Genomic DNA, 16,545 nt, shown 5'->3' with positions numbered 1-16,545 from the left:
TAAGGAAAGCGTGTCACATAAATTGAAATGGAGGCAGGATAAAAAATCACCTACTTCAGAATTCAAAGTCCTTCAACCAAGAGTAAAGTTGCTGATGAAATCTAAATCTAAATATGTAGCATAGGAAAATCAATTAATCACTGCTTCAGCCATTGCTTCCAACACTTCACAAAACCTGTCATCTTATCCTTTCTTCCCAAAACGCCCAATCATTTATCGGTGACTTTCTAAATCAAGCTTTGATAAAAGAGTAGATTGCTCGACCACGGAAGGCAATGAGAGACGAATTTAGTAGGACCTGACCATTAACATAAGCACTCTAGCTGAGGAAATAACACATTTGCTCATCTCTAGGCCAAGAAGTGACTTTAGGATCTTTACCAACTGCAAGCGGTGAACAAATATCTACCAAATTATAGGTCAGGAATATACACTTAGTCACTAAAGTGAGAAAAAAAGAAGAGATTTTACAGTTAAATTTGTATTTTAAAAAAATCTGGTGGAATAACATATCCAACAAAAGTACCGAGTCAGGAAAAGAAGTATGTCATAAGGTTCAATATGAGAACTTGAAGCAAACCTGGTGTTTATGCCGTTGACTTCTGTCCCTCAACTTTTCACAAACTAGTTTTAAATCGCATGTGACATTGAATAAGTCCTCTGCATCAGGATGGAATTCATGGAAGATGCTCTTTTCACTAATTCCCAACTTAAGATCTGAAAGATGAAGACATTGAAATTGGCATCATTGGGTATGGAGGGAGATCCTACAGATTAAGCATTGACAAAAAATCATCACACCTTTCAGAATTATCATTATAATCCATTTCATTTCTTGGGCATTTGTTTTTCTGATGAGATCAGACAGAATTGAAGTCTTCTCTGCTCTGTTAAAACAATAGAAATACATCTTCATGAAGCATAATATAACAAGCTAAGTGAATAGTGAATAGTGGAGCAACAAAGTATCTGATCAAGTTCTTTCTAAAACAATGGTCTCTGAAGAAGCAACCAAAGTCTACAACTAAAGTATGCATTTACAGGCTTCCTGCAGGAGATCTAGGCTTTGAGTTAACAATGCAACAGATCTAGGGGTTGTTTGGTTGGAAACAAATTATCCTGGGATTAATAATGATGAGATTATAATGCAGGGAATAATAATGAGGGGATTATTTAGTGGATATACTTTTATTGTAGATGTTTGGTTCATTGGACTAAAAATGAGATATACGGGGTATAAATAAAACTTGTGTTTGGTTTAAACTAGAGAGATTGGGATAGGGATGGCAAACAGGCGGGTCGGGTCGGATATGGGAATTAATAATGATGAGATTATAATACAGGGAATAATAATGAGGGGATTATTTAGTGGATATACTTTTATTGGTAGATGTTTGGTTCATTGGACTAAAAATGAGATATACGGGGTATAAATAAATTGTGTTTGGTTTAAACTAGAGAGATTGGGATAGGGGTGGCAAACGGGTGAGTCGGGTCGAAAACGGGTAATGCAAAAACGGATAAATTATCCGACCCAACTCATATTTCATACAGATGAAAAACAGGTTAACCGGCGGATAATATGGATATCCATATTATCCATGGCTTATTGAGTATGATCACTTTTGGGAGAATTCCTAGTCTCCCAAACTTAAGGAACCTCTAATTTGAGGTTTTACAAATGTAAAAGTTAACACATTAGTTATCCATTGGTTATCCATTTTCTAAATGGATAATATGGTTTTTATCCATATTCAACCCGTTTTAAAAAATTCATTATCCAACCCATTTTTTAATGGGTAATATGGGTGGATAACTATTTTCTTTTATCCATATTGCCAGCACTAGATTGGGATAAAAAGAAACAACAGCAGCAAGATAATAATAAGATAGCTCCCAGGCACATTTCCCAAGACTAAAGCTTCTTAGTCTTTCTTTTCGTTCCATCCTCTTTTGCAGGGGGAAATCCGGTGTTGTGGCCGGATTTTAACCAGTTCCTTACCAATATAAGTTTAAGAGTACTATCCAATAAAGATGGTGTTAATATCATTTATTTTGCAGTGGGTTTTAAGTCATGAAATCATCAGAAGTGAGTCCAGAGCTGAGGAATGGTATGAATGGACGGAGCGCGGCAGAAATCTTATTAGAAGAACCACTTTCAGCAGGAAGACAATGGCGTGGCTTTGCGAGGCCTTGAAGGAAGCATCGAAAATTAAAGGGAACCACGTGAAAAGATGGAAATTTCATGATCAGTTTTTTGAGTTTTTCTGTGCAAGAAATTATAATACGTATGGTCGCTAAATAACCATAATCAGTGTTCAAGGGAGAAGGAGATCTGTCATTATTATCCCGGAGATAGCATTTAATACTGGATGGCTGGACATTGCCTTGAAGATTGAAAGATTCATTAATTACAAAGTCAGACAAACAGTTATAAATGCACCCAAAATTACAGAGAAAGGTCTTTTGTACTCGGATACTACCAGAAGATATAAATGGTCCTCCAGAGAGATGAATGAAGCTACGATCCAAACGAAAGGTGATATCATTAGTATTCCTGGAGATTCCAACACTATGCAGAATGATCTCCTAAGCAGGAGCTTGGTGGGTAGCTTGCCAGAAGAAATTACAGATATCCCTGCCTTATCGGAAATTCGTCGTTGGGTTAGTAGCAACTGGAAGCAGGCTCACGGCACCAACATCTATGAGATGGGCTACAATCGATTTCTTTTTGAATTTTCTTCTAAATTAGTGGTTGACCACGTTCTGAAAGGAGACTGGAGTTGGAAAAAGCATAAAATTAACCTTCAATGGTGGTTTCCGACGGTGTGCTCTATTCCAAGAGAAGAGAAGATTAATCATGTGGGGGTCAGAATTGTAGGGCTTCCTCTTCAATTGTGGTCCCATAATGTTTTCAAAAACGTTGGGGATTTTTGCGGTGGGTGGATTCAAACTGAAGAAGAAACAGAACTGAAAAACCACCTAAAATGGGCGAGAATAAAAGTTAAAGGTGATGGCAGTTCAGATCCTAAAGCTGTGAAGGTGGAGTTGAAGGTTTAATATCGGAGATCCAAATTTGGTGTGAAGCTCCAGTACGTACCAGTATCGGAGAAGACGGAGGAGGGAGGCAATCGGACCTTCGGATAACAGAGGCTACTCAAAGTACCAGGGGAGGGGCTCAATGTATTTCTGACATGACGGGGCACGTGGGATGCTCAAAGCTTTCATGTAATGTGAATTTAAAAACCACACGTGACAGCTCACGTGAGAAAGGGGCACAAGTTTTAACTCCAAATCCGGATAGGGAACAACAGGTTATTAAGAGGACATTGAGCCCAGATATTTTGGCCCAATGTGTATCGGAGGAGATCTCTTTTAGGGTCCATAATTCCGAACCCGGATTAGGGCCCAGGCCCGATCCTTTTAGTGAAGAGATAAAGGCAAATAGTCAAGAAATAGATACGATCAAATCAGGCCTAGAAGAGTCTTCAGAGGGAGACAACAACAGAAAAGAACAGGAAGGAGGAAAGGAGTACGATCAACAGAATCCAATTGAAGAGTTCAATGATATGACTCTTTTTGAAGACAGAGGTACACAAGATGAACTACTGGAAACCTACAACACACACATGCAAGCAAAACAAATGGAGAAAGCTGTTGGATGGGCAATTGAAGAAGCAGTACCTCTAAACCTTCAAAGTTTAGAGGAAGAGAAGGATCCAGAATTTGATGCAACTATCTGGGTTCATCAGAACATTATTAGACTTAGCAAGGAATTTGGTGTCAACTTTCAAGGTTGTGAAAGAGAAGCTTTGGAGCTCTTTTCAAAAATCGACAATAAAAGACAAGAGAACAAAGGGAAATCAGAACTATAGGAGATGGAGACCCCAAAAAGAAAGGGTTTCAAAGAGTGAAAGGGGCCGGAAATTGGGAGTAATTTCAGGAGTAATGGAACTAGAAGTAAGGGGGGATGTATTGTCATAAGTGAACAATGAAGGTAAATATTGTATCATGGAATGTTATGGGGTTAAATCGTCAAAGGAAGAGAGTTCTGATAAGAAGTATGATGAACAACTGGAAAGCAGATGTTTTTTGTTTTCAAGAATCCAAGTTAGAAGGGGATATCAGGGAGATTGTAAAAGAGTTATGAGCCAATAGGTGGGGGAATTTTGCACAATTAGAAGCTAGTGGGACTAGAGGGGGTATAGTTGTTTTGTGGGACAAAAGGGTATGGGATGGGGAAATTAGCAGCTTGGGGTCTCATACTATCACATGTAAGTTTTCTGGTAGATCTCAGGAACTTATTTGGCACTTATCTAGTGTGTATGCACCAAATGACAGTAGAGACAGGGAAGAAGTGTGGTGGGAATTGGCAGGGGCCAGGGGTTTATTTGATGGACCATGGGTGGTTTGTGGAGATTTTAATACTGTGAGATTTCCATCAGAAAAGAAAAACTGCAACAGAATTACAAGAGGGATGAAGGATTTCACTGATTTTATTGAAGATATGGAACTAGTAGATATGCAATTAGCAGGAGGCAACTACACATGGAGAAAAAGTGACAATCATAATATAGCTGCTAGACTGGACAGATTTCTGGTATCTGGAATGAAGGATTTAGAAACATCAAACAATCAATACTTCATAGAGTAACATCAGACCACTCACCACTGATGCTTCAATGTGGCAACTGGGATCCAGTCAAATCTTACTTTAAGTTTGAAAATTGGTGGCTGCAAACAGATGGATTCACAGATAGAGTTAGAGATTGGTGGAATTCCTTTAGTTGTGAAGGAAGTCCTGACTTTATTTTGGCCTTCAAGCTCAAAGCCTTGAAGGGAAAACTTAAAGAATGGAGCAAAACTTTACAAGGAAACCTGGAGTTGCAGAAAACAAATGTGCTTAACCAGCTTGCACAATTGGAGGAGATTCATGACCAGAGGCCTCTGAATGAAGAGGAAATTTATGCAAAAACTGCCCTAGCTATGGAGTTTGAGGACATCGCAAAGCATGAGGAGGTAGCCTGGAGGCAAAGATCCAGAGCCTTGTGGCTGAAGCAAGGGTTTAAGAATACAAAATTTTTCCACCGAACCGCCAATTCCCATAGGAGATATAATCATATTGAGCAGCTGGTAGTACAGGGGGAGTTAATACAGAATCATGGTGATATCAAGAAAGAGATTGTCACCTTCTATCAAAAGTTATATTCTGAAGAAGAGGTTTGGAGACCACAAGGTAATCTTAGGAACTATCCTATTCTTACTCCAGAAGACAATCAATTGCTCCAAAGTCATTTTGGTATTCAGGAAATTTGGGATAGTGTGAAGGCATGTGGAGGGGATAAAGCCCCTGGACCTGATGAATACTCAATGGCCTTCTTCATTCAATGTTGGGAAGTGGTGAACGAGGAAGTAATAGCTGCAATTCAAAACTTCTATGAGCAGGGTATTTTTGAAAAGAGTTTCAATGCCACATTTGTGGCATTGATTCCAAAGAAGGAGGGAGCCAGGGAATTGAAAGACTTCAGGCGTATCAGCTTGATAGGTAGCATCTATAAAATCATCTCCAAGTTATTGACAGAGAGACTTAAGAAAGTAGTGAATAAGCTGGTGGATGCTCAACAGAAGGTTTTCATTAAAGGTAGGCAAATAATGGATGTCATTTTAATTGCCAACGAATGAGTGGATGCAAGGATATTAAGCAAGAAGCCTGGCATCTTATGCAAATTGGACATTGAAAAGGCATATGATCATTTGGAACTTTCTGCTTGACACCATGAGGAAGTTGGGTTTTGGTGGTAGGTGGGTTCATTGGATTAAGTTTTGCATCAGTACGATAAGATTCTCAATTCTAATTAATGGAACACCAACTGGCTTCTTTCCTTCGCAAAGGGGCCTAAGGCAGGGTGACCCCCTGTCTCTTTTTTTATTCATCATTGCTATGGAAGGCTTGAATAATATGTTAAGACAGCTCAAACAAACAATTGGATAAGGGGATTCAGGGTAAACTCCAGGGCAGATAGTCAATTGGAGATTTCTCATTTGCAATATGCAGATGACACTCTTGTATTCTCTGATGCTGATAAAGAACATTTGCTAATGCTAAGGATCATTTTTATTTTGTTTGAGGCCATATCTGGTTTGCGTATTAACTGGAATAAAAGCTTTATTTGTCCGGTTAATGAGGTGACAGAGCTTCAAAATTTGGCTGAAATCCTTGGTGGAAAAATTGGGTCGTTACCTACAGTATATTTGGGGATGCCTTTGGGGGCTAAAAGCAAGTCAAAAGGGATATGGAATGGGGTCTTAGAGAAATGTGAGAAGAAGCTAGCTAATTGGAAGAGCCAATACCTTTCTATGGGAGGAAGATTAATTTTGATTAACTTAGTACTTGATGTTATGCCTACATATATGATGTCTTTATTCCCAATCCCAGTGAATGTGGTGAATAGAATAAATGCCTTGAGAAGAAATTTCTTATGGGAAGGAAATAGTGATAAGAAGAAAATTCACTTGGTCAGATGGAATTCCCTTACTTGTAACAAGAAGGAAGGGGGGCTGGGAATGAATTTGAAGATTCAGAATCATATGAAGTGGTTATGGAGATTTGCTTCAGAAGAACAATCCCTATGGAAAGAGGTAGTCAAACAAAAGTATGGTATGGAAGAAAAATGGACAACCAAGCATGTGAGAAGCCCCTACGGGGTCAGTTTGTGGAAGTCTATTAGAAACTTGTGGCCTAAGCTCATTAACAAGTCAAGCTTCAGAGTTGGAAATGGTAGGAAAGTATCTTTCTGGGAGGATAATTGGCTAGGCCAAGCTTCACTGAAACAACTTTTTCCAGACATATATCTACTTAATCAACAGCAAAAAGCAACAATAGGAGATGTGTGGTCAAACCAGGGTTGGAGTCTTACCTTCAGGAGATTACTGTATGATTGGGAGATTGATCGGATATCAGATTTCTACAAGATCTTGGAACAATTCAAAGGGACCTCCAATGCTGAAGATGGTGTTACATGGCAAGGGAATAGCAAAGGAAAGTTCTTCGTCAAAGCAGCATATAAGGAATTCAATATTTCAAATAATCAGGTTGGTTGTTGGCCATGGAAATTGATTTGGAAGGTTAAAATTCCTTATAAAATGGCCTGTTTTACATGGTTGTTGACAAAGGAGGCAGTTCTAACCTAGGATAACTTGGTCAAGAGAGGATACCAATTTTGTTCTAGATGCTACTTATGTGGAGAGGAGGCAGAGACAACACTGTAGGGTTACCTCAAACCTATGTAGGATGTTCATCAACTTGAGGGGATTTTTGTGGGTTATGCCAAGAAGAATTAGTGAAGTTCTAGCTTGCTGGAACATAGAAGGCAACCTTCCCGGTTATAGACAGAGATGGAAGATTGTCCCTGCTTGCATTTGGTAGACAATTTGGAAAGAAAGAAACCGAAGATGCTTTGAAGATAGATCCAGTAATGTCCAAAAGATGAAAATGAATTGTTTAGTTCTTTTTTACTTTTGGTGTAAAGGAGAATACTTAGAAAACCATGAATCTATTTTTGATGTATTAGAATCCTTATGAGAAGAAAAAGGATTAGGAGAGCTTCTCCTACGCTTCACCTTGTAATTATGGATGACTCCACATATTCTATGTAGTCTTATTATTTATATACAAATGTTACCTTTTCAACAAAAAAAAAATTGGGATAAACTTTTATTTTCAATTTTAACCTTTCCTTTCTTAAAATTAATTTGGAAAAAAACTTTGGAAAAGGGCAAATGTGCCATTTTAGTCTCTTATCCCAGGATTAATGATCCCCGGATTGTTAACCCACCCACCCTCAATGTGGGATAAAAATAATGTCACAATATTGATATAACTATCCCGAGATTGTTAATCCTGGAAGTGAAAATCCTACCAAATGTGGGATAACTAATCCCAAATTTAATCCTGGAACTATAATCTCTTATCACTCGAACCAAATGACCCCCTAAAGTTTAACAATACAACAAGTCTAAGTTTACCTATCAAAAATAAGAATACAATGTGACTAAGTTTTTGATATGCTTGAGCATGATGGCTTTACAAGATCTGCTTCTTCCTCATTAACAATTTGGTAATATGCACTCCTATAACTAAAATATTGGTATAAAAAAGCAATCGCTTTGACCATATTAGAAACTTGAAAGCTAGAGATAAAAATGAATTTCAACATGTCTACAATTTTTGCATTCTACGTCAGATCACAAGACCGAGTTTCACGCTCTTCCATACAACAAGTTGGCCTATGCAGCTGACAAGATCAACTTGTTTGAGAACTAGCCATTATTGAAAAAGAATGTTGATCAATAATTCAACTGATGTGCCATGATTGATGGTAAAGACTATTGGTCAATATGGATGAATCTAAGACAAGTCTCAAAGCATGGCATTTTTGCTTTGGCGGAGCTTGCCATGCCACATGACAAATACATTGAAAGGGCAGAAAATATTAGAAGATTAAAAAACATGAACGTTAAATAATTCAAAATGTCAAAGCAAATGCATAACCACCGGATTAAGCCAAAAAAAAAAAAAAAAAAAGAATAGTTGGTATCGAGGCTTAATTGTAGTTATATTAGGTTTGCTGCTTGACAGGGGTCTTTTTTTTTTCAAGTTATTCACTTTTACGTTTGTGTAGAGATAAGTGTGATATTTTTTTGGATGAAGTAATGTGTTTCATTAAAAAAGGCATCAAGGAGATGCAAGATTACAAGATACATAATCACAAAATAACAAAAATACAGAAGTGCATTGTATGCCCCAATACAATGTCTCAATCTAGAACAAGAGAGCTAACAAATTCCAAAAAATGGTCAGTACTAATTACTGGGGACATCTTTGTCCAGCAAAAAAGATTGAGTAAACATAAGGTTTTAAGAGAGTGGTTTGGAGTTGAAATGTCATCAAAACATCTTCTATTCCTCTCATTTCAAAGACACCAAAAAATAGTTGCAGGGATCATAAGCCAGATTTTCTTGATGGCCTTATCAACTTTCCAAAGACTCCAACTCATATAAGCTCTCTTATGTTTTGTGGCGTTACCCAATTTAGCCCAAAAATGCAGAAGAACATGTTCCATATGTCAGTAGCTACTGGGCAATGCAGGAAAAGATGGTTAACAGTATCCTGGTGTCTCCTACAGAGATAACAGTTGTTGACCAACTAAAACCCTCTTCTGTTAAGGTTGTCTTGAGTTAAACAAGTTTCATGAAAGGCAATCCAATTGAGACATATGACCTTAACAGGAAATTTGGTCCTCCATATCAGTTTCCAAGGCCAAGCATCAAGTACCTGGATTTGAGAGTATAACTTTGAATAGCATTCTTTGACAGTGAAATTACCCTTGCCGCCCCATCTCATCCTGTCTGAAGTGTTTTCATTTATGTTATAGGCCTCCACTTTTGCTAACAGTTCCATCAAGCTTTCTAATTCCTTGTCTTGAACAAATCTTCTAAGATGCACATCCCAATTGTTATTTATCATGTTTTGAGCAATTGAAGAGCTCTTGTCCTGTGCAATGTTGAATAGGCTAGGGAAGTCCTCCATTAGAGCATTATTGTTGAGCCATTTGTCCTTCCAAAACCTGATGTGAGCTCCATTGCCTGGCTTGAAGTGAACATTCTGGAAAAATTCATTCCCCAACTTATTGATATATTCCAAAGGCCCAACTCCGTAAGGTGCATTGACAATTTTAGTACTCCAATTGTCTTTTGGACCATGCTTAGCCTTGATCACCTCCTTCCAGAGGCTTGTTTCACCTGTGCCATACCTCCATAATCACTTCATTAGCAAACTTTTGTTGTGAATTGCAAGATCTCTTACCCCCAAGCCTCCATTACACTTTGGTTGTAAAACTTTCTCCTATTTTATCAGATGGTATTTGTGAAAGCTGTTATTTCCTTCCCATAAGAAGTCTCTTCTGATTTTATCTAGCTTTTATAGCACCTTACTAGGGATGGGAAACAAGGACATGAAGTAGGTAGTGTACTATCCAGTACACTCCTGATGAGGGGTCCCCCCCCCCCCCCCCACAATGGATGGTAATGCGGTTTCCATGAAGCAAATTCTTTTCAAATTTTTCTACAACTCCATTCTAGATTTCACAACTTTTGAATTTGGCTCCCAATGGGAGACCCAAGTATGTACTAGGGAGCGTCCCTATTTTACACCCCATGATTCCTGCCAACTCATCAATGTTAGTCACTCTATTGACCGGGTAACGGTAAATAATGCTTTTCATCATGTTGATATGCAACCCTGATAAGGCTTCAAAAGGCAGTAGTGTAAGGTTTAGAAATTGTATCTGTGATTTTTCAGCCTCGCAAAATAACAATGTATCGTCAGCATACAACAGGTGTGAGATTGTGATTGTGTTTCCTGCATTTGTGCCAACATTGAAACCCTATACTGAAACCGTGAATCCATTGCATTTGTCTTGCCTTTTTCCAACATTTGACTAAAACTCTTCAAGGCTAATATAAACAAAAAAAGGGAAAGTAGATCCCCTTGTTTGATCCCTTTCTGTGGGGAGAAGAAACCCACAGGACCTCTGTTGATTAGAACTGAATATTTGACTGTAGAGAAGTTGTATTTAATCCATTTTAACCATTTATCACCAAACCCCATTCTTCTCAGAATTGATATCAAATAAGACCAGTTTAATTGATTAAATGTCTTCTCTATATCTAGCTTGCACATTACACCAGGTTCCCCATTTTTAATCCTGCAGCCCAAGACCTCATTAGCAATAAGAGTTGCATGAGTTATATGTTGTTGCTTAATAAAGGCGTTTTGATGAGCCAACACCAACTTTCCAATTACCTTCTTCAATCGTTCTGCTAATAGCTTGGCAACAATTTTGTAAACACGGCCAATAAGACTAATTGGCCTGTAATCCCTCAACTCAATAGCATCCTTCTTGTTAGATATCAAGGCAATAATGAAAGAAGCATTACATGCTCTCACAATGTAGTTGTGCTGATGGAAGTGATTGAGAGCAACCATGATATCAGGTTTGATCTTTTTGAAAGAAAGCCATAGTGAAACCATCTGGTCCTGGGGCTTTGACAGGAGCACATGATTAGATGATGGCATGCACTTCTTCCACAAATTCTCTTTCTAACATCTCCCTTTCGTCCACTGAGAGTCTAGCTACATCCTCAAAACTGACCGTTGATCTCCACCCTTCATTCTCTTTATGAAGATTCAGATAGTACTTTAGGATCTCCTCCCTGATCACTTCTTTCTCATCTGTGATGTCGTTGCCAATTTTGAGCTTGTCAATTGAATTATATCTCCTGTGGGAATTGGCTTATGACCAAAAGTATTTTGTTTTCCTGTCCCCTTCCTTTAACCACAAGCATCGTCATTTGTCTCCATGAAGTTTCTTCAGCTTTAGCAATTTCCTCCAACTCTATTTTCAGATTCAGGAACCTTTGCTTTTCGAAATGATTTGGAATTCTAGTTTCTGTTGCATGCTCTAATGTTGCAAGTTCATCTAGAGCCCTGTGTCTCCTTGTATCAAGCATACCATACACTTCTTTGTTCCGAGGTCCTTTTTCAAGTTTCTCAACTTCTGTATGAACACAAAGTCTGCACTGCCACCAATAGCATAATTCTGCCACCATCCTTTGATCATATCAAATCAATGAACCCCTCTTTTTGTAGCCATATATTCTCAAATTTAAAATAGGATGGTGTTGAGCCCCAAACACCACTTTCAAGCAACAAAGGTTTATGATCCGATATGACTTTTGGTAAAGCCAGTTGTTTGATTGCTTTAAAACATTCATTCCACTCTGCAGAGACAAGGAACCTATCAATTTTTGAGGCTTGTAAAGTGTCCTCCCCTCTTGACCAAGTATATTGTGCCCCTTGTAAAGGTAAATCCATTAGCCGAAGGTCTTCAATAATTTCTGAAAAGTTCCTCATAGCTTACCCCACTTGTGGGATTATACTGGGTGGTTGTTGTTATTGTTGTTGTTGTTGTTCCTCATAGCGTTGGTCCTTCTAGTGCAGTTTAGCCTCTCTGATTCATATATGCGCATTGAAGTCCCTTCCGACCACCTATTGATCACTCCAAATTCCTCTTATAAACCTAATTCTTGCCAGAAGCCCTTCCTTTCTGCATTAGAATGAGGGACATAGACTCCTGTAAAACCCCACCTGAAGTCCTTCTGTAAACTTTCAAGGAAGCAAGTGATTGTGTAGTAAACCTGATGAGAGTCAATACGTCTCCAGACTCTCTTATCCCATACAATGATAATACCCCCTCTAGCGTCACTAACCTTCAATTCTACCCAATCAGCCCACCTATTCCCCCAAATCTGATAAATTAAACTAGATGGTAAGTTGTCCATTTTTGTTTCTTGGAGACACAAAATGTCAGCTTTCTGTTTCCTAACAAATGAAGTGATAGTACTCCTTTTACTCTATCATTGAGACCCCTAATGTTCCAGCTAAGAATTTTCACTCTCATCTGAATATAATTTTTCCGTGCCGGCCCTTATCCCTTCTATTCCTCCTATCATAATTGATGCCAGATATCAAGTTTTGAACCTCATTCTCCCTTTTTTTCTTCCCTTTCCCCTTCCAGCTAGATGAAGAATGTGAATCCCAATGTTGTAATTGAACCTGCTTCTTCTAGTCCATTCTCATGATTAGGTCAAAAATTCCATGTTCGAACCTTGCTATATTGATCCCAAAAGCCTTGCATGCTTTCCCCATAACTAACTTTGTCCACTTCGAGGATTCAACTGTAGTGGGTTGTTGAATACCCTGCTGGATTCCTTGCAATTCCAGTTGTTCTCCTTCGTGCCAAGATAGAGGAAGAGATTCGCTAAAAATCGGTGTCTGAGCACACAATTGTTGTTAAAGCCATATCAGACCAACATAAACAATGGGAGAGACCCTTGAGATTGTTGATAAAAGATTATGCATCATAATCGGTCTCATCATCAGCTTCCGAGTGCGTATCCAAGTTTTCAGCATGAGGAGTTGTTTCAGAGATTGTTATTGTGTTTTGGGTCTGTTGAGAAATAGTTGTAGAAGAAGGTTTTACCACGCAGTTGTTTACCGAGGTCTGGCAAGAGCCCTTTAGCATTCCACTTCTGAATAAATGTGGGCTTAGTTGCCTTAGACTTGGAATGGGCCTTCTTTTTTGGGGCTTTGTAATAATTAACATTTTGGGCTGCCCCAAGATCTTTAATAATTCCCATCAATATCGTAAGCCTCTACTTTGGCTATAATTTCCATCAAGCTTTCAATCTCCCGGTCTTGAGTCGCTCTTCTAAAGTGCACATCCCAGGTATTGCTAGTTCTGTTTTGAGCAATTGAGGAGTTCTTGTCCAGAGCAAAGTGGAGTAAATTAGGACTATCCCCCATTTTAAAATTATGGCCTAGGACTTGTTCCCCCCACCCCCACACACACACAACTTGGTGCTAAGTGGGAATGTAAAATCCCACCAAAGCAACCTCAATATTTTATTAGAGTCCTTTTACTTCTGGGACAGAGATTGCCCGTACCGTTCTTTTTCTTTTGTAACTCCATTTTACCCAGTTTTGTATTGACTTATCATCTAAAGAAAAACAAGGCCATACCCCAGTCCCACCTTGAGTCCAATGAGCCAAACCTAAGATAAGATATCCAACAACTTTCGATAAGAAAAAAAGATAAATATCCAACAATTCCTTCACCGAGAATATAATCAGCCCGTTAGTATAGTATCTCGCTACTATTTATCAACCAAAAAAGCATAGTATCTCACTACTAAAAATAGTAAAATACTACCTAATTGCCATCTGTCAACTAAAAGATCCTAAAGTTTACTCTGATTTTGCTGCACAACATAATAGAATAGAAACAAAATGAGAAGTGAAAACAGAAGCAATGGTATTATGCAATCCATTTATCACTATACTATATATTAAGGTTAATATTCAGATTTAAAAGTATCATTTTCTTTTTTGCTTTCCCACACCAAAAGGCTAGCGGGACATCCAAATCCAATTAAACGAAAACAAGAATAACATGGACACTTGCAACAATAACATGGGTGAGATGTAACCAGATGGTACTACAAAGAAATAGCAACTTTTAAGATAAATACAACAAGCAGAACAGCAAAAGAGCAATATCTACAGCTCAACTTCCCATTTTCCCCTCCCCCGACAAAAGAAATTGACATAAGAACGCATAATTTACATTAAGAGGCCATAAAATTGGGTTGCAAAAGATAAGGACATAATATAGACATCTCTTCTAACTTCTGATAACACCTCAGCTATCTTCTTATCACTCTGACAACCGTGGTCAAATCCAAGTAGTAGATCAATTCTTTTTTTTAAGGACATACTTCGGTTCATGTTAGGAATCAAATCCGATAAATTTGAAGAACTTCTACCACAGCTCAACTAGGATTAGACATATCTACCTATTTTGAGGCCAAAGATTCATACTAAAACTGCTAGTTATAACCATACATTGCTCAAGGAAGAATATATTTGAGGTAAAGACAGCTTCTTAATGTATAACTACAGAAATCAGGAGGATAAAGATATACAGAAACTGGTAGGCTATAAGTATGGAAATCACAATGATAAAGATATAAACAAATATGGAAACTTCATCACCTGTTTTCACTGGACGCCAAGTGATCAAGGAATTCATTTAGTTCCTTAATTGTTAGCCCAGCAGAGGCCATTCCCTGTCTACGTTGGAGGACCTATTCACAAGTGGCATTTTAATGTGGCTACTTATCCATATATATGTCACAACTTTTAGCATTCTGAAGAAGAAAAAGTAAACCAAGAACATTTGCAACATAACGATCTGAGGGGAAAAAATAATAAAGTTGTATTATCACCATAGTGATAATGTAATAACAAGTGCAACAATAATTTCGATAAAAAAATAACAATAACAACACGGTTGCTAATGGATCTTACAAAAAGAAGTTGTAATAACAGCAAAAAAAACTCATGAAAAGGTAAGTGCTTATAATGTGTTAATTAGTATTTGTTTCCTGTTATTTTAGCTTGTTCTTGAGTATTAATAGGATGCTTCAGAAGTCATTTAGGTCTCATTTTTTTGCACTTAATCATTCAAATCTTAGTTATTAAGTGTTTGTTTTTTAGGTCGAAATCTTAATCATTCAAATCTCTATCATTAAGTGCATATGTTTTTTCCTCTTGCAACTACTTAATGCATCTAAATAAATTTGAATGATAAAGACTTATAACAAAGTCTTAATATTATTAAGATGCTATTGGTTCGAATTTTTGCAAATAAGGCATTTCACCACTATTCCATCCATTTACACTGCTACTCACCGCCATTGTTGCCCGTCACTTTCAACTACCACCGCCAATCTCAACCACAACCACTACCACCACCAATCGCCGCAGTCAGCTGTCAGCGCCACTGGCCACCGTCAATAATCATCACAACCAACCATCAATATCACAACCACCATCAATCACCGCTATTATTCGTCACCAATCATCTATCACCATCATCCACCATAATTATCAATTGCCCTCACCAACTACCACCACCAACCACTACTGTCAGCTACCATCACCACTAGCTACTAATCATAACCACCATCGCACGGACCACCGTATAAATTTTAATTTTTGTAATATTTAGCTGATATAGTATTAGATTAATTAGAATTTTATTTGAATTTTAAACTTATTAATTTTGAAGAAAGACAAACTTCTGACATTCAGATGCAGTCTTAATTATTTAATATTCAGACCTTAATATAACATCTTAATATTTAAATTTGTATTCAGATTCAGACGTCTAAATAATAATAAACATCTAAATATTCAAATGCCTATTCAAATTCAATTGTCTTAATCTTAATAAAAATAAATGGGGTCTTAGTTCTTATTTGCTGGCCCGGCAGAGGTCATTCCATGTTTGTGCTTGAGGACCTATTCACAAGTGGCAATTATAAATGTGTACTTATCTATGCGTATATTACATCTTGCAGTTTTCTTAAGAAGAGAAAAGGTTAACCAGAAACATCAACAACATGACAAACTCAGGGGAAAACATAATAATGTTGTATTATCACTGCAGTAATAATGTTATAACTACAATAATAAACAAAAACAATAACAACACAGCTATCAAACATATTAGACCGCTGATGTGAGCCCTCAGTATCAACTTCCACCTCCAGTCCAGAAGGTCAGGTTCTCATTCAACACTAGGTCATTTTAAAGATATAAATGGTTACGGAAAATAGTGGTCTAGCTATCAAGGAGCTTATTAGTTGGGAAAACTTAGCTCCAAAAATAAACAATTTGGGAAGATTGGAGCTACATCAAACAGCAGTTCCTTGAGTTTCAGGACCAGCAAAGATCTTAAGGACAAGGTCAATCTCTAAGAAGAAGGGAATGTGATGACTGAACTAGCAGCATAAATAAATGTAGAGAGATAATAACAGGGAAAATCTGTTATGTTTATAGGAATATAAGAGTCAAGTGTG

At 37.7% G+C, this 16,545-nt stretch overlaps 1 protein-coding gene across 2 annotated transcripts in view; it reads right to left on the bottom strand.

Annotated features, from left to right (window-relative positions):
- Positions 1 to 16,545, bottom strand: part of LOC107760230 (DNA ligase 4) — a 50,502-nt gene that overhangs the window by 33,262 nt on the left and 695 nt on the right. For both annotated transcript variants that reach the window (XM_075236837.1, XM_075236836.1), the window contains exons 2-4: positions 14,675 to 14,766; positions 802 to 887; positions 581 to 717 (exon numbers count right to left, since the gene is read on the bottom strand). In XM_075236837.1, coding sequence (XP_075092938.1) covers positions 581 to 717; positions 802 to 887; positions 14,675 to 14,766 — 315 coding nt within the window. The remainder of the gene's footprint in view (positions 1 to 580; positions 718 to 801; positions 888 to 14,674; positions 14,767 to 16,545) is intronic.

Source organism: Nicotiana tabacum, chromosome 18, assembly GCF_000715075.1.
Source record: "Nicotiana tabacum cultivar K326 chromosome 18, ASM71507v2, whole genome shotgun sequence".
NCBI classification, from domain to species: domain Eukaryota; kingdom Viridiplantae; phylum Streptophyta; class Magnoliopsida; order Solanales; family Solanaceae; genus Nicotiana; species Nicotiana tabacum.
This window is presented reverse-complemented; position numbering and strand designations above follow the sequence as displayed.